A 19,065-nucleotide genomic window follows, 5' to 3' on the forward strand; every position below is an offset into this window, starting at 1 on the left:
GCTGACAGAACCAAAGTGACTATGCGTATAAAAATAAAAATTCGAGAAATTCGTTCCCGAGGAAATGTCGGTCCGACGCGAGCGGTCGCACGGCTAACGATCGATGATGAACAGGTGGAATAAGAGATACCATTTCGTCGGTGCTCGGGGCGCTAGCAGGGGTACCAAGTGGTCCCGTGAAACCGGGTCCACCTCCATTGGGGCCGACGATCGCGTTACCAGAAAGGCCAAGATCAACGGTTCCGGGGCCTTGATACTGATTGTAAGTGCCTTGGTTAACCTGGTTATAATACGGTCTGGGTGGTGGCCTGTTAGTGGTAGTGGTAGTGCTAAGTGAGAACACAACCTCGACCGGGTTCCTAGGCGGATCCGGTATTATCGTCCCGTTCGGGAACTTCCGGACCAGTCTGCCATCCGGGAAGATACCGAATATCACGTACGGGCTGTCCACGTTCCTGGCGTCGATCAGGTTGTCCTCTGGCCGTTTCCTAACGATCGTTTTGTTAGGATAAATTCCGTAGATCAAGTAATCGCGGAGAGGAGCTCTGGTGGTGGAGCTCGGGCTGAATCGCGGAGCTGGCGTCAGTCTGCTGCCCCCGAATCGACCCAAGTATGGGGTCGTGGGAGCTTGAGCGATCTGACCGATCTGAGGTCTAGGTGGCATCGTCATCCCGGATGTTGGCATAGTCGTCGTTCCACCTGCGGGCGCGTTGCTGGTGGATTGATTACTGGCACTTCCCCCAGGCGAAACGGTCGTTCCTGGAGTGGTTGCCTCGGTCGACACGAGATTCTCGTTTATGTCGACGGCGGTGCTCGGAGCTGTTGTTTCGAACACGGGTGTCACGGTGACGACGTCCGTTGTCCTCCCGTCGGGAAGCTGTCCAGTGCTCGACGTGGTCACTGTCGTGGTCGTCGCTGTCGTTCCTGTCGTTGTCTCGACCGATGATGAAGTGGTTGTCATGAGAGAAGAAGAATCGGGAGTAGAAAAAGTGGGGGGTGCGGTGGATGGAGTGGTGGATGGGGTAGTGATCTCGGTCGTTTGGCCGATTCCCGAACCTGCCGTCCCTTGGGCGGTTGTCGATGTTGTATCCTGGAAAGGGGCAACAACAGTTGGAGTTTCGTTCACAGGGTTCGGGGTGGTTTGGGGGATGGTTGTCGTATCACCGGGCATGTTAGTGGTTATTTCCATTGCGGGCAATGTGGTGGTTGTTAGAGGGGATTGGTTAGCGGTAGCCTCTGCCTCTGTTGAATTAACATCCAGCGGGGCCGTGGTCGCGACTATTGACGTGGTTGCTTCAGAGGTATCGTCACCAATCGTGTCACCGGTCACGGACGCCAACTCTGTCGCCATATCTAGTCTTTGGTTAGTCTCGACATCTACGTTACTTGTTACGTTCTCGATTAATTCCGTATCAGACACCACCGTGGTTTGTTCAACGTTCGATTCGGAGGTTACCGATGGTGTACTAGCGACCATATTTACACTGGAGGGGGTAGTTTCGGGAATCGTGAGGGTTGCGGTTATCTCGGGTTGATTAGTGCTAGTGTCTATCGCAGGCTGCGACGTTACAGTTGTGGGGTTAGTCGATCGTAATGCGGTTTCTGTAGGTTCGGTGACTACTTCCGTGGCTTGCTCGGAAGTTGTTCGAGTCTCGGTCGTTGTGATCGGGTTAGATGTCGCTAGATTGTTGGCGTTAGTGGTTAGTTCGATGTTTTCTGTTGTCTGAGATTGTATCGTTGTGTCGAGGCCCGTTTCGTTAGCGGCCACGCTCGAGAGAGTCATTTGCGGGCCAATTTCTGTCGCAACCGAGGGAGTGGTCGACTCTACGATTTCAGCAAGGGGTCCTAACGATGTGGTTTCATTTGTTTGCGCAACGTCCACTTCGTTGTCAAGTGCGTTGCTTCGAGGGGTCGTAGTGGGCATGTCTGACGTGCTATCAGTCGTAGTCGAATCTACGGAGTCCACCTCGTTCTGGGAAGGCTCAAAAGGGGTAGTGGTTAATTCCGACATGTCTACAGTTGATGTCGACTCTACCGGTTCTGTTGTAACATCAGGGGGACTCGACGATGATTCTGCAGCTTGGGTCGTGGCTGATACATCGTTCGTTAAACTAGAAGTGTTATTTTCTACCGTTACTTCCGTAGCGTTTCTCCCCTCCGATAGGAGCGACTTGGCGATAAACATTAATTCTGTTAGTAACGTGTCATTGGTAGTGGTGGCCATCGAAGCGGTGGTCACTTCGATGTTTACTGCGAGAGTCGAAGAGTTGTTCGAATCGTCTAGAATGTTTGAATCAGTGTTCGAAACTGTTTGAGAATCTTGTGTTGTTGGTGGTGCTGTGGTGGTAGTGGCTGAATTTAATTCATCCTGCGTAGTGTCTTCTTGGTCGGTTGCAGTCGTAGGTAACGTAGTGCTAACTGAACCTACTGCGCTTTGGGTAGTCATCCCTTCGGTTGTCGTCAAACCAGGTTGGTTCGTCGTGACCGTGGTGGTCGTTGCTTCTAAATCTCCTCCAGCAGTCGTCGTCTCCGAGTTCAACTGCGCTAGGACCTCCAAGGTGCTCTTCCTGTTCGAATCCGATATCACGTTCGATATTTCAGTTTCCGGGGCAATCGTCGTCGTGGGGTCTTGACTGGACACCGTGGTAGTGTTCAGAGACGCTTGCAGTCGCGACAGAATATCCTGAGCAAAGTCTATGAGCCTGCTTCGTAGCGTGGTCACAGCAATGACCGACTCTGTAGTCGACTCCCCATCGATTACGTTATTCGATTCGGACTCTGTTGTGGTGGCAGCGGTTGAGCCAACGTCGACTGCCTGAGTCGAGGTTTCCTCGGACAGTTGTATGGTATTGCTCTCTAGGTTTTCGGTCGTATCGGTGCTTGCGCTGTCGCTAGCAGTCGAAGTAGCAACGGTAGTCTGCGGTACGCGACCATAAAGATCCGAGCTACTTGTTCCGGGCGTTGTGCTCGTCGCGGCTGGAACATCGGTGGTAACTACCATCGAAAGACTCTCTAGATTCTGATTAGTTGGAACTGTGGTCGTTTCCGCGGCGCGACTATTGTCTATCCTTTCGAAAACCCGAAAGCCTAGGGGAGGCTCGGTGCTGGTTGTTGTCGTGTCTGTGTTACTTGGGAATGATTCTGTACTGGCTTGTTGTTCAGACGTGGAGGTTGAACCGGTGGTTGTGGATGCTTGTTCGGTAGTGGATGATGATACCGTAGTGGTGGTGACCATCGAAAGACTCTCTAGATTCTGATTACTTGGAACTGTGGTCGTTTCCGCGGCGCGACTATTGTCTATCCTTTCGAAAACCCGAAAGCCTAGGGGAGGCTCGGTGCTGGTTGTTGTCGTATCTGTGTTACTCGGGAGTGATTCTGTACTGGCTTGTTGTTCGGGCGTGGACGTCGAACCGGTGGTTGTGGATGTTTGTTCGGTAGTGGATGATGACACCGTAGTGGTGGTGACCTGTTCGGTAGTGGAGGATGATGATTCGGTACTTGTGAGAACCTGTTCGGTACTGGTGGATGATACTGTGCTCATGGATGCTTGTTCGGTAGTGGAGGGTTGTTCTGTACTCGTGGAAGCTTGTTCGGTCGCTGGAGGGTTTTCGGGGGCTCCTGTGGTAACCACGGGGGCGGAAATCTCCGTCGAAGGGTTTTCGGGGGCTCCTGTGTTAACCACGGAGGTGGAGTTTTCCGTTTCCTCGGATAATTGCGGGTTCAATGTGCTATCCTGAATAGTGGTTGTGTCTGGGGTCTGTGGGCTCATGGTTGGGCTTGTGGTGTCATTGTTAGGATTGTTGCTGGTTCCGTTAGCGACAGTGGCGTTAGAGTCTACCTGGGGGACCACGCCAACTCGTTCTTCTCCTAGCAAGCTTGCGTTTCCCAGTAACCGTTCGTTCCTGATGTTAGCCGACTCCAACGCCTGATAAATAGTCAAGAATCGTGGTTCGCCAGGACTCGAGACGTCGATAGGTGGTACGGCACCGGAGTTCTAAAATCAAAAATTTATGTGCGTGCAGGGGGTGCTGTACATCAAAACGGTGCCTGGTGGTAAAAACAGTGTGACTTTGTACGGTTTTCTACGTCGTCGGTGCACTGACACCTGCCGATCGGTGTATTTACACTAAAACAATGAATTTGGATGTAGAAATTAATTCTGTGCCTTTAAAGTCAATCGTGTATAAACCTAGATTAAAGAATACACTTGGGCTAATTGAATTACGATGTAATTACGATGTAACTGTAATGTAATTCAATTACGAATGACTTATGATATAATTCAATCGCACTACAATTATGATTTAATTTAATTACAATTTAATTACGATGTAATTCAAGGACCACTTTTTTGAAACCATTTCTCTCAACGATGAAGCGAAAAATAATATTTGTAGACAGTTTTAGATTTTAAAATAATTAAAAAATGATGTGAAAGTCGACGTTATCACGAATGTAAAAGGAATATTAAATATTAAATTCTCCTTTGAATTTGTACTCGTTTGAATCAAATTTCGTAGAGAACACTGTACAATAATATTGGTAAAATAAAATACTTAAACTAGATCAAAATTTGTACCCTTTCTTTAGCGATAAAAATGTAAAAAATGTAATGTACTATAAGTGGCCTAAGGCTCTCTATAGAGTTATAAATGACTGCATGTGAAGACACAGAGTTAATTTCTGAACGTCCTATATTCTGTTTGTTCTCTTGAAGTTTGTTAAATTTAAATGAAAAATTCAAATCTCATTCTCAGTCGTCGGTGCAATAACATCCAATAATTAGTGTATGTACACTAAAACAATAAGTAATAATTTGTGTTCGTTCTCGTCCTTTTAAACAGTTTTAAACACTTTCATGAATGCATTAATGGCGTTAATTACTCTTAAGTATAACGATTTCTTGTTAATTCGATTGATTTCTCGCGGTGGTCAATCGAACTCGTAATCGAGTGAGCATACACCATCTCTTGGTGGATATACGAACTACCTAAAGAAGAGAAGAAACTGAGGCTGGTCTAATATACCAAGAAATACTGGTAACTAGCGAGCTAGAAACTCGTTCCTCGATCGAGGGATCGTTGATATGGGCGATCGAGACTGGTTGCCGCTCACTTTGAATTTTTTCCTTTTAATCGGGATTTCTCACAGCTTGTTAATCCTCTCTCACAGAGGTCTCCAGCGATAGGTTTCATAAGAGAATAGAATTAGAAAAACATTAAGATGCGATTTCCATTGACGGCAATATTCATCTTTTATTAAATTATCAAAATTTTAATTTGCGGTAGTTATATACTATCAAGTATTTCTAAATCTTTTAATCCGATCAAAGAATTCAAATTGCAAAATTCTAATAGAAGAATCAATTTTCAGAGACGTAAATGCTTTTAAATACTAATTTAAAAATTTAATCTCTGAATAATAGGTCGAGGTCAAAAGGTACATTCACGACTTTAAATCACATACTTTTTCTGATTCATTTGCAACGATCTCGATCCACCCACATGTTCCAAATAACTTTAAGACTGTCTTAATGGACACACATTACGCAGCATCCATTTACTTTCACTCGTTACCGCCCGCAATACCGTGAAACGAACCGATCACGAAAATGCAACCGTGCTATCGGAATGCGCCTCCACTAGAAAAGTGAAGTGTCGTTACGTTAAATTCAAATGAAAAATTCAAATCTCATTCAGGCATGGTCACGTTACTTTTATTCAATTCTCACAATTTGATAGATATTATAATAACCAGCCTGTGGATGTTTATGCATTTATGGTAAATAAAAATATGCCAATGTGCACAAATTTGAAAACTATTCAGGGTTGATTCATAAATAACTTCAATCTGTCAATTTACAATTTATTTCTAAATATGTTAATACATAATAAACTTTCATCAATTTTGTAATCACTGTCGTTGATTATTATCTGTTCCCATTTAACAGGCAAATTAAAAATTGCTACCTGTAGCAGAAGTTATTTATGAAGCACCCTAATATAAAATATTAACAACAATGTACATATTATAACGTTTAGAAAACAAGACTTTAAAGGAAAGTCTTTTCAATTTCGTCATCTGCATTTCCGAATACATAAATTTGCATAAACATCCTCAGTCTAATAATAACACAAACATATATTAAAAGTAGAAGCGAGTTATCAACTTACAATATACTTAACACATGAAAATTTTGTGAATGTGTTACAGTTTCATCTGTGTTTGATAATATATATTAATTAATATTATAATATCTTACAAACGCTAAAACCAAAGTGATACTTTTCAACGTTTCAGAACGATATCTTAAGAAATTTTTTAGAGAATTGGCTCATGCTCTTCGATATAGAAGATATTTGACATTTCTTGTACATATTGTTCAAATTAATTGTTAGTTGAGTAATTGTGACGCCATCTATAAAGTATTCATGGACGCGTTTAAATAAGAACGAACAGCATGTCGCGTGCGATCCAAAAACCAGTACATTTATTACCAAAGTTATGTATATATAAATATATAATCTTGTATAATACAATGTGTGTATTATGAAGACAGTAATAAAATAAGTAGCTGTACACATTAGTATATGCGAACCCAAGATGAAAATACCACGAGTCACAAACTATTTATACGTTAACGTTAATCACAAACTATTAGTGACGCTGTATACTTTTTTTTGTTCATTTTCTCGTGTTATTTATAAACTTTTTTTTTATCTTTTGACTATAGAGCTGCAATAATAAAAATCTGTTTCTTGAACAAGGATTGATCGCAATGCTGAGATTTACTCTGCGATCGATTCTCGTATCGATCCCGAATGTGTAACTATACATTTGCTGCGAAATTAAGTATTAGGTGTGGAAGACAATTCTGAGCGTTTACAATTCAATCATTTACGTATAGCTTTAGTTCAAGTGGAAATATTTACTCGTCATTATGTTATGTTGAAGTACCAAACTTCTACATTATCAACCTGATCTCTGTTACAATGAATCTATATATTGCCTAAGTAAATCATAAATATGAATACAAATTTTGGTAACCATACAATTTTACATACTATTCTTTTTCTAATAGATTACAGGTGTAGTTGATAATTATAATACTCGTAGAAGGATAATAATAAGCAATATTTAAAAATTATTAAAATTCAAATGTAACAGCCATCAGTTTGCAACTTGCTCCAAAGCTTTCAAGGTTGACACTTTCAATGTACCAAAATGGCGAGTAAGTATATCTGTTCCAATTGCAGTTATAAATTATTGAATACAAAGGCACTAAATTAATTTCCACACCTAATATTTCTTTAAATCATGTACATGTGTAAAATATGTCCAAAAGAGTACAGTAATCCTTCAGGAACGGCTAATCGCTAATTATTGGAAGTAAGAGAGATGATTAATAATTGATAGCATGTTTGACGAGATGTAATCGGGGTTATTGGGATCAACGCAGAGTATTTGTTTCGATGTCAATAGAATCGAGATTTCCGGGTGCTGTTGTGGCGACACCGATGTGATCGGTCCACGATGGCTGTGTGACGGCATCGATCTTCTCGGTTATCTTCGCGGTGAGAACCTTTTAAGCACACAAAAACGACCACACTGACTCACTGTTAGCTTCAACTTTCTTCAGCCACGTAATCTTACCTCCAATCCGTTTCTCTGGCGGACGACATCTCAGAACTTTTAATGACATTCGACAATTTTCTGGTTGAAATTAATAATTAATAGGCTGCGGATGTTTATGCAAATTCATACCTTTATAGGTACCGATGAAAAAGAGAAACGCAAATTAAAGTAGCTTCTTTTTCTAAACGTTTTAACGTGTAATTTATTTTTCATATTTTATATATTTATACATTTGTACAAGTATTCATATATTTTTGTACACTTAAATTTGTCATAGGTGCATAAATATCCACAGTCTAATGATTAATAATGGGCATTTCAAAAAGGGCTATCAGATTTAGTTTTTTAGTGATAAAATATGCTTGTCAACGTAGGAGTTGTTTAATTGTAATCATGTGCATTTTCATTTAGAAGAAAAGAAATTGAATGTCGTATGATTTATTGAAAACTAAAATTTTAAAGCTCCTTTTGGAAAATTCTTTCCTATTCTAAGACAAGTGCTAGATTAGATACAAAAATTGAATATGTCTATTATTCTTAGGGAGCAAACAATAAACGTGTGAGCTTCTAAAGACTGAATCCTCTGGAACTTTTACAATTCTAGTTTAATTTGATAATTAATTCTTAAATGAAATAAAAGTAAGGAAAAAAGCTAATAACGTATTCTCAGTGTTCTCAGAGGATGGAAACTTTAAAGTTTGAAACGTTTATTGTTTTGCTTGATGAGACTAAAATACATTTCTAATTGACTAGTACATATATTTTTCAATCGCGACACGAGATTTAAATACTTCATACTATTATACATTTTTACGTCACTAATTTAATTGTATCACAGAAGAACTTAGTCGTCTCTTAACAAAAACATAATCTAATATTTAAATATCTGTAAAAGCAGTGTTGTACTATACCTCTGCTGATCTTCAATTATGGACAAGGAACATTCGAAGAGAATTATGGAAGCGAAAATGAAACACTGACGTTTCTTATTAGGTTTCATACTTATGTGTAACGTCATATATGAAAATATTATAAGAAAAATAGCGGACGGATCAGTAGGATTTATGGAAAATAAACTTATTTGTTACTCTAAGGTTTTAATTGTTAATTTTGTTGTCTTGGTGAGTTATGAATTCATTGAATGTATTGAATTAAGTACCAATTAGTAATTGATGAATGTACTACATATAGAAACGAATACTTGAATATTTTCAGACTGCCCGTCTGATTATTGAACTTAACCGTTATAATTCGTTTAAAAATGTTGCAACAATCTTACCTCTACGGGTGTAACTGGAGTGGTGGACGAACTAGTGATCGATGGCACGGTAGCCTGGTAAACATTATTCTGCTTTCTGATAAACAATTCCGCACCCTTGTATCTTGCGCTAAATCGCGGTGGCGATCCGCTTGGGGTGATTCTGGGGGCTGAATTCTGTTCACAGAATAATATTATTGATTACTCAAAAATTAAGTGTTAAAGTTGACAGATAAACAAAGAAACATTGTACAATACGATCTGTTTCAAAATGATCAAAGTTAGACAGTCAACTCTAACACTTAACATTATAATGCTATAATTAATATTGACCCTTTACATTCTAACTGTATTTTCTAGTTCCTTTGTGTTTTATTTAAGAACATTTATTTTTAAGCTGTAAGTACGAGTTATGTTAAAAATGATTCCAAGTTTTCACAGATAAGCATTGATTTATGCAAGTTGGACCAAATTATCGTAAATAATTTAGCGAATTCGTAAATTGTCAATTCAGAGAATAATTAATGAATGTTAGACATGTTGAATAGTTTAAAGAAAAGCAATGTTTTATTATAATAAAAACTTATTCAGGTTTCAAAGTAATCTTCAATTCCTTAAATAAAAATTAATTATTTACTGTCACAGAGATAGTATTGGAAATATTTCATCGATAATAAACTTGTTTTAGTCTTTATGAACAAGTAGAGTTTGTGACTCATGAATTCAAATTTCATTAAAATAAAACCTTGTTCAACTGAATAGTTATTCAAATAAGTGTTTATATAAACAATGACAGCATAATCATCGTCATGAACTTGAAGAAATAGTGAACAGTTCCATAACACTGAGGTAGAGGTTGAATATATCAGAAAATGATCTGTTCAAAGTAGGACGAGTTCAACGACCTGTCACTCAAGGTCATTCAAGGTCATTCGAGGTCAATCAAGGTCAATCAAGGTCAAATACTTTTAGTCCCAAGATTCATTATTTTATAAAATACTGCTATGGAAACTTCAAACGATTCAATTAACCTGTAGGTCTATCTAAATAAAAAAATAGGTTTATGGAAGAAGAATTGTATATCATATTACTGAAATATTGATAACGTTATGATTAATTTCATTTACTTAGATGGGCCTATCTTGTGAAAATAAGGAATTCTCTAACATTGTATAGATAATTTTTAGAAAGTAGTCGACTACCCCAAATAATTTTTCTATTTAAATGTTATGCTTAAATCTCATGTGTAAGTAAAAAACTTGTATCCATTTGGTACACACCATACAAAAATGTAATATGTTAAGATTAAAAGAAATGTGTACTCTCCCTAAATAATATATTCTCATGCCCGAAGCTATTTTATAATTTAAAAAAAAAAACCACAAAAAATAACTAAATAATCAAGAACATCAATTGATTCAGTAGTTGCCTATAGAAATTGCATCACCTTAAACTACCAATATTTATAATTCACATTCTCATATCAATTATCTGTACTATTTCACATTAAAAACTTCATTTAAACTAAAACAAAAATAATTTAATCCAATGAATCAACAGAACCTGTCCACGACAACTTACAATGTATCCTACTATTTGCCAAACTATACTCTTACGGAGCAATACAATTTCTATCTCAACTCCAATATATGGTTCATCAGAAAAATAATAAAAATAAAACAGATAACGACGAATAATTACCGCGTTGTTAACATTGCTGTAGGATCCAGAGAACACGGGCGTCTTGTTACCAAGCGAGCTCAGCAGCGGTGCGACGGTGCTCCTCAGTTGCTCCAGAAGCGTTGAATTCCCAGCTAGAACCGCGCTTCTGGCGGGATTGAAGACGTTGGTGTTACCACTGTCGCCGTTGCTGCTGCCGGTAATACCTGGCGCCTGTTGCGTGGTATCGTTCGCGATCTGCAGGTTCATCTGTGGTTCCTGCGGTACCGATCGAGGGGCTGGAGAGGTGGTTATCGAGTTGACCTGGAATCTCGGCGAACGAGGAGTGATGGCGACTCCAGCTCCATCGACCTTGGTGGTGGTCTCGACCGAGGTCGTGGGAACCTCGGAATGTCTTCTGTAAGTCGCAGTTCTGGGTCGAAACTCGATCTTCTTCGTCAGGGTCGCTGGTCCCTCTGTCGTGGTGACCTTGAGACCATCGACAGTCTTCACCACAGCCTTCTTCCTGGAATATCTGCTGGTGGGCGTCGGTAAGTTCGTGGTACCAGCCGCCTGGTACTTCGTCGTCGTATCCTCTATCGAATTATCTTTTGTTTTCTTACTGTAACGGGGTCGGAAGCTGGGCTTGGTAACGTCGTTGCCAAACTTGGACTTCTTTATAACATTCTCTTCTTGCGACGTCTGCGACGTTCTCTGCGTTGTCTGTTTACTCGTCTGTTTCGTCGACGTCGCGGAGGTTTCCTCGGATGATCTGAATTGCTCCGATGACCTGAGTTGCTCGTGATTCTTCCTGTTTCGTGGCTGGTGGGCGTAAGGTTTCTTCGGTTTGACGGTGGTAACTGAGTCGGTGTTTTCGCGGGAGTAGAATTCTTCCTTGGATTTCTTGGCAGCGCGTAGACCGGATAGACGGACCCTCGCGGTGTCGAGGGTGGTGGCCGCCGTTTCTTCCGAGGCTACGGTGATAACAGAGGGACTGGTCGTCCCGTAGGGTTTCGTGGTCTCCTCTACTCTCTCTTCGACCGAGATCGAGGTGACCATTCTCTCGGATATCACTCGCCCCTTCTTCGAGGCGGACGGTCTGGTAACCTTGAACGAGTCCTCGAGACCTTTCCTCGGTCTGGAGAGATTCGAGGCTCTCTCGTCTTCCCTAGAGTGCTCGATCGAGGCTCGGCGCTCTGCTGCACCTGGCTTGGCGAACTTGCCAACCTTGAGGATTCCGTCGACAGGTGGCTTGCCACTCGTTGACTTCGGTTTGCTGAAAGATGAGGCCGTGGTTGCGTCGAGATCATTCTCCTCGATGTTCAACTCTGGCTTCACTAACCTCCTAGCCAGGTCCAGCTTCATCCGCGATCTCTCGGCGAACAAAGCGGCCGAGGATCTTTTCACCTGAAAGGGTCGTTCAAACAGCTCCGTTTTAGGATAGTGGGAAACCATCGCCGAGACAAAAGCCTGCTCCGGAAGCTCGAGCGAGTACTCGGTTAGTGAGGCACGGTCTCGACGAGATTTCCGTCGACAGGAGGAGGCGTTCTCAAGGTCGCTCGTAAATCTTACACTCACGACACGCCGTGAAACGTTTAACAGTACTTTGATTACGGGGAGAGTTATCGCGACGCCGGTTATATCCTACGTGAGGAATAGAAGCCTGAGGAACCGCAGAAACGAGACGATCCATGTTGCCATTTGGCTCGTAACGAGCCCCAGCCATGATCTCACTGTGGCGGACAACAACTGAAAGTTTAATCACTGTTATCAGAACGAGGAGACGTGTTCGCGAGGGCAGTGGAGAAGAATTGTAGCGCGACGGCCACGTGAACGATCCGGACGGTGACATTGGAAAGTACTAAACGACGTGTCAAGCTCGAGGCTGCTGAAGCGTTCTCCATTAATCGTACTACAGATGTTATTCTACTGTGAGACTATCCACCCGTATCGAGTTTAAATATATCGTCTAAGCATCGGAACACTAAAGCCTTCTTTCATTCGAATCGTAAAAGTGTACTGCTTATAGATGGACGAATGTTCGAGTTTGTTTGGGAGTTTGAGCAATCTTGGCTGGAGTTAGTGGTGATGATAAAGGAAGGAGAATGATCAAGAGTTATGGGGGTCTTCTTCCTTGATTATTAAATCGATAGAAAATATAATGCTTTGGTTTATATATACAGGGTGTTTGCTAACTGGCAATACAAGCGAAAAGGGGGATTCTACATGAAAAAATAAGTCGAAAATATAGAATAGAAATTTTTCGTGCGAGGCTTTGTTTTGGAAAAAATCGACTTTGAATTTTCGACAGGTACGGGTGCAGTTGATCATGTCTCGTTAGAACGAATCTCATTGTAGATCATTGTCTCGATGGTTATTATCGCAGTTTAAGTTTGTTTTTATCGTAACGAAAAATTAGGAACACGTAATGAAATAGAATGTTGAAGTAATCATGAATTTTATTATTACAGACGTTGTTGAAAATGTTGTTCATTCTGCCGAATACATACTTCTGCTATTCTAATTAAATTTCTATGAACAGCTTCCAACGTATTCGATTATTTTAGACAATAATAGTAAGATAATAGGCAAGACAACATTTCCATTGAAAATGCCATTGGAAGTGTTCATCAACATAACTTCAATCGAGGCAATTTTCTCGAAAACAAAGCCTCAGATGAAAAATTGTTATCTTATATTTTCGACTATATTTTACTTCTTTTTTCATGTAAAATCACCCCCTTTTTCGCTTGTACCACCAGTTACCGAACACCCTGTATATATGGAATAACTTTAGATAAAGTAAAAGTAATTGCCTAAGAAAAACTGACAGGTTTCCAGGTTGTTTTTTCTTGGTTATTAAATTTGTGTAAAATATAACATTTTCATTCATATTTATGGTACCACTTCGAGTAAATTAAAAAGTAACACTAGGTTTGCGGAGCACGGTCACTTTGACGCATTCGAAATTTGACAAGATTTTACCTGGTGAAATGTTGAAATACTTTACTCAAAGAACGAAGGTTATTCCCAAAGAAGAATGATTGAATAATATCAATCATGATGAATCGAATCGTAGATGACTTAAATATCTTAAGGAAAAACTAATCAGTACAAAGTCAGTATCAGTACAAAATATCATAAGGATCTACTCATATTTTCACTCATTACAGTATAGTATTAATACTAACAATAAGTCAAAACCATTGGCACGTAATATCAAAATCAATTATTTAAGAATAATCATCATGGTACTTGATAACAGATAAATTAAGTTTCACCTGTCACAAGAGGATTGCTCGCACTCCTAAACAAACTTGGACATTAGTTTAGTTATAAGTTACACATCGAAAAAAATACCGTGTTCATCTTATTGGACAGTCTTCCAAGCATCGATCAAGCGATTAGCTGCGGTGAAGAGGTGACATAATTAAATTTTATAGAGAGAACTGTGAGAACTTCTTTATTTTCGTTCTACTTTGTGGCAAATCGATTCCAGGGCGAAAGGAAACCAGTTTTACGGATTTCACGTCGCATAGCGTTCGTGCTTGTATCCATGGGCGGAATACGTAATGCATTTTCAGATACGACCTTAACGAAAACGCCTTTTAAATCTGTGGCTTTGATCGGGAATATAGTTGCAATCATATCTGGTACGAGAGCAACGAAAACTTCTAGAGGAATGAAAATGTTCGCGTTGAAGAAATTGACATCCTGCTGTTGGGAATAATTCGAGAATTCGATTGTAAATTCTTCTAATGGGTAAATCCAAATCAGAGATTCATGCATTACGACATAGCAATACGTTTAAATATGCACGTATTTAACAACGATTCCAATGACGATACAATTTGCAGAGTTCTAATAACTTTATCGTATTATTGGGATTTTTTAATTATACATAGGTCCTTATCGTGATATTAAAATTAATCGCGAATATTTGTATAAATTGTTTAAGATGTATACTTATATATTTAAACATATGCTTTTGTCGTACCATATAGTTCCTTAATATTGTATTTACTAATATTGATGAATGTGATAATTCTCAACTACGACATTTATCTATATTCTATATTCTACAAGTTAAAGAATATGCTCCTTCCAATTATGATCATCAATTTTAAATGTACATAAAGGATACAAATCCACTAAATTAATTCTTCTAGAATTAATAAAGTATGCAAATACTTTATCACAGCTTCATTGTTAAAGCTTGAAAAAAATAAGATGCAATTAATAGAAAACAAATAATAATATGAATTATTAAAATAGTAAGAGAATTTATACTTGTATTTAGATAAAAAAATTAACATACTTATTAGTATTAATCAGAAAAGACTATTTTCAGCTCTTAATAATCCTTATAAAATCTGTCGAGGACACAAACCTTTAAGGTCGAAGATATTTATTATTTCTTTATACAAACTATTAATAAACGTGCAATCAGAATGATATTTGATAATTAATCCACGTATAAGATAATGTTCCACTTCTTAGAAATTGTAATAATTTTATTATAGAATATTTTAATAATTATAGAAATTGTAGTAATAATTGTATATTACTTACAATGGTTTGAATCAATAATTCTAATATAATTCCAATCTAATTAGTGTTTGTCACGTTTCCATCGCAATGTGTACGAACTAATAATCATTCAGGTAACAGCATCTGTTAATAAAAACGAAAAACGTGTTATTATGTAGTGAAGAAATTTCATTCGTAAAAATCGGAAGGAACTTACTAGATGATTTAATAACGACCCTATGTCATCGATTTTTTCGCCTTACACCCTCGCTCATAATCTATATATCCAAGAAGAAAAAGATTCCTGCAGAGAACCAATCTCGACGTAATTACAAGGCGGAAAGCCATTTCTACGTAATTTGGAACAGAGATAAAGTGTATCCTCCCCCGAGAGTATCCATCCAATCTATGAAAAATCACCTTTCCTTTTCCTTTCATTTCCTTTCCATCCCGTCGAACTCTCCTGCTCCTATCTTTCCTTTTGAAAAATCTCGATCAGAATGATCGAACTATTAGGCTTTTATCATTTTATTCTAGAATGCGGAACAGTACGGAGGAGATCGATTGAAAGTAATTTCAAGACCTTCTCCTTATCCATCTGTGTCACCCTCTCATTATAGATACTCAACTCTTTTATTCTCATATTATTAAAAAATATACATATATTTGGTTGCGTTCTAGAGGCTGTTAAATACTAAATGAACGATTTTAAAGATAAATTGTTACTGTGAAAACGCTTGTGAAACGATTATGTCTTGCCTGTCAATGTGCTCACGGTTTAATAATTAATTTAATAATCAAATAAATTATTGAATGAATAAATAAGTCTTATTTGTAAATAAGAAAGTTTGATAATTGAATTAAACTTTATTTGTAATCATGTTGTAATCATGTATGTTTTATTAAAAATCATTTGTTTGATTGAAAATTAAAATTCTGGAGCTCCTTTTGAAAGACTATATTCTAAAGAGATTTCATTATATTTTTGACCCCTTGAAGTTTGGATTCTTTTCTTTCACTGAGGTTGTCTAACTTGACAATCAATTTTTAGGTAACGTAAATGTAAGAAAAAAGCTTGAAAATATAAATTTTTAATTTGAAAATGAATCGAAAAATATTTGTATGCGATGGAAACCCTTTTCTCGCACCCTTGGCCAATAAAACCATATAAAATATTTCAAGAATTACATATTTTCCCAAATTTGTATTGAATTTTCAGTAACACCTGTCACTGTACTCTAACGACACCTAAACGACTACTAACAATGCATTTACCATGTTTTACCATGAATTTTTTTAAACGCAAAATATCCTACTTTATTGTGACGTTTCTATATAAAAATATATGCCACTTTCATTTCAACAAATCATAAAGAATCTATCCCAAATTCACAGATATATAAATGTCATTTAATAATTTTAAATGCCACATAGCTGCAGTAGGAATAAAAGAGTTAAATATCCCTAACGCCCTCTATTTATTTAGAAATTTTCTTCGAAGGCTCATAATATTCGCAAATCCCTTTATCGAAACGATTTAGTTGCTCAACGAGAATAAATCAGAGCATATTACGTTCAGGTAGGTCAAACGAACCTTCACTTTCTCCGCGTAAGATTCCAAAACAAAAGCAATCGAACGCGAACCAAAAACCAGTTTGCAAACTACGTCTTACGCGTGAGCCCGTAACTGGGACTTTTCGATAAATGAAACAAACCGACTCCCGCGATTAACGAAACGTTCTACGGACGCGTAGAGTTTCACCGAAAAGACTCCGGAAAATTTCGCGTAGATCCTAATTCAGTTTATGGACCTTGAGAGAACTCCTTGTCGAGGATTCGTCGCTCCTCGTGTTAGGATACCGTTCGATCCAGTCTTATGTGGAGGTCGACGATATCATCGAAGCTGTTGATCACGATGACATAACCCAGATCTCGAATCGTACGTAAGCACTCGATTCTTCGGATCGTTTAATAAACGTCTATTTCACAATCCACCAATCACCACAAAAAAGCTTTTTGTTTTCTTCGCTTTTTTCTTTGTTTGTTAATCGCGCATCATTGCCCAGTCTCGAGTGGTCGTCAATGATGCCAAAGCAACAATTACCATTACGATTCGTAAATTACAATCCTTCACCCAATTTAAGAATATTTCAACAATTAATTCCAATATCTCATACAGAACTTAATTTGAGATCAATTTTTACCTCCTTTGCATCTCTAATATTTCAAAAGAAAGAAATTCTTGCAGGATGTGATACTTTTTATATACAGTATTTACTGTGGTGATAAATAATTACTATTACGATTTATAAATGAGGGTCCCTTATGCAGTTTAATAATAATTCAACAATTAATTCCAATATTTTACTCTGATCTTAATTTGAGATGAATTCTCATCTCTTCTGGATCGTTAACCTTTGAAACACGAAACATTATATTATTACTGTATAATTATATAGTAAAATAGTTTGATAGTAAGATACAATCTTTGACTCAATTTGATAATTTTCTACAAATTATATTGTCAAAGTGAATTCTGAACTCTATTATATCATTAACCTTTCAGAGATAAGAAGAAACATTGTTTCACGAGTTTTTTACGCTACTTGACTATTTATACAAACAATATTCTAACAATTAATTTCAATAATTTACCCTGATCACTATTCAAGATGAACTCTGATCTCATTTCCGTCTCTAGCCTTTTAAAGAAAGAAATAATATTTTAATCCTGAAGATATTAATAATATAACATAACATACCATAATATCTGCTATCATGATAACGTCTATCCCTTCCCTTAATACGCCCGAAAATAATTTAATCGACTTCCATTCGATCAAAAAAAGACTCATCGGAAGTTTCAATTTACCAATGATAGGTACACGATGGCCAAGCACTTCAAAACTGTTGGAGGAGAACGTGATTGAAAGCCTCTAAAAGCCGAACAATGTAACATTCGAGGCTTTTTCAAAAAGCTCGTAGATAGCTAAATCTACGCGTCGGATGGAGGGAAAGGTAGAAACAAGCGAACACGCGTTACAAAGATTGTCTGTACTCTTACGCGTCGCAATCCTGTGCCATTAATCAACGTTAAGGGGATCACGATTAATCTTTGATCGGTCAAAATATTCCCGGAAGCTGCAGTATCGAGGTCATCGAGCGCAAACGTCTTCAACTTGGTCCTCGAACGTCGACCATAGACGTTCCCCAGCTGATCCTACACGAATACCAACGACTTCAACAATTACAAAACTACCGAATGTACTTGAACGATAGAAATGACTCCCAGTCTCTTTCGGGGCCATTACAGAACAACTTCAAAGGGTAAATTGCAAGTGTATGGTTTGTTACGTGGCATGCTGATTAAATTGTTTGGTGTTAGCAGTATATATGTATAGACGTTCATTCCAGTCGCGTTGTGTACGTCGTTCGATTGTTAACTGTACCATTTTAAACAAATTTACAACAACGGTGTCGACAACGTCAATGGTTACGTCTACGTATTAAGTACCATTCAAATGTAAAGCCAGAGGTTTGTTGAACTAGAATAGAAGCATAGAGATGTTACAGTCATTAATTTATAGATAGAGAAACTTATTCGAACGTTGCAAGCGGAGTTTGACGAGCGCTCGGGATTCTTACCTCCAAAGGTGTTCTAGAGGTAGTTTTCAGGGCTGGTATTTTCGTGTTCGTACTCTTCTGAAAGCATACTTCTCGGTTAGTGATCGTAAAAGTACTTCAATTAAGATTTTATCGACAAGTGTCGATATATTTAGGGATAGAATTATTTCAGAGAAAAGGCATGGTCGTATATTGAATTTATAGAATATTATACAATTAAGAGAATATACTTTGTAATTGTATATCCTCAATTCAGTGATATATATATAACATAAACAGACAACATAACACAACAAAATTCAACATAATACATCATGATACAACATATGATATATACCAGCACATCATTTTGTAGCTTT

General features: G+C 38.3%; 1 protein-coding gene across 1 annotated transcript in view; it reads right to left on the reverse strand.

Annotated features, from left to right (window-relative positions):
* LOC128873608 (mucin-2-like) overlaps positions 1 to 19,065 on the reverse strand; it is a 91,708-nt gene that overhangs the window by 15,823 nt on the left and 56,820 nt on the right. The window contains exons 4-8 of the mRNA XM_054117303.1: positions 18,728 to 18,795; positions 18,147 to 18,302; positions 10,595 to 11,959; positions 8,915 to 9,070; positions 131 to 3,994 (exon numbers count right to left, since the gene is read on the reverse strand). Coding sequence (XP_053973278.1) covers positions 131 to 3,994; positions 8,915 to 9,070; positions 10,595 to 11,959; positions 18,147 to 18,302; positions 18,728 to 18,795 — 5,609 coding nt within the window. The remainder of the gene's footprint in view (positions 1 to 130; positions 3,995 to 8,914; positions 9,071 to 10,594; positions 11,960 to 18,146; positions 18,303 to 18,727; positions 18,796 to 19,065) is intronic.

Source organism: Hylaeus volcanicus, chromosome 3, assembly GCF_026283585.1.
Source record: "Hylaeus volcanicus isolate JK05 chromosome 3, UHH_iyHylVolc1.0_haploid, whole genome shotgun sequence".
Lineage (NCBI taxonomy): Eukaryota > Metazoa > Arthropoda > Insecta > Hymenoptera > Colletidae > Hylaeus > Hylaeus volcanicus.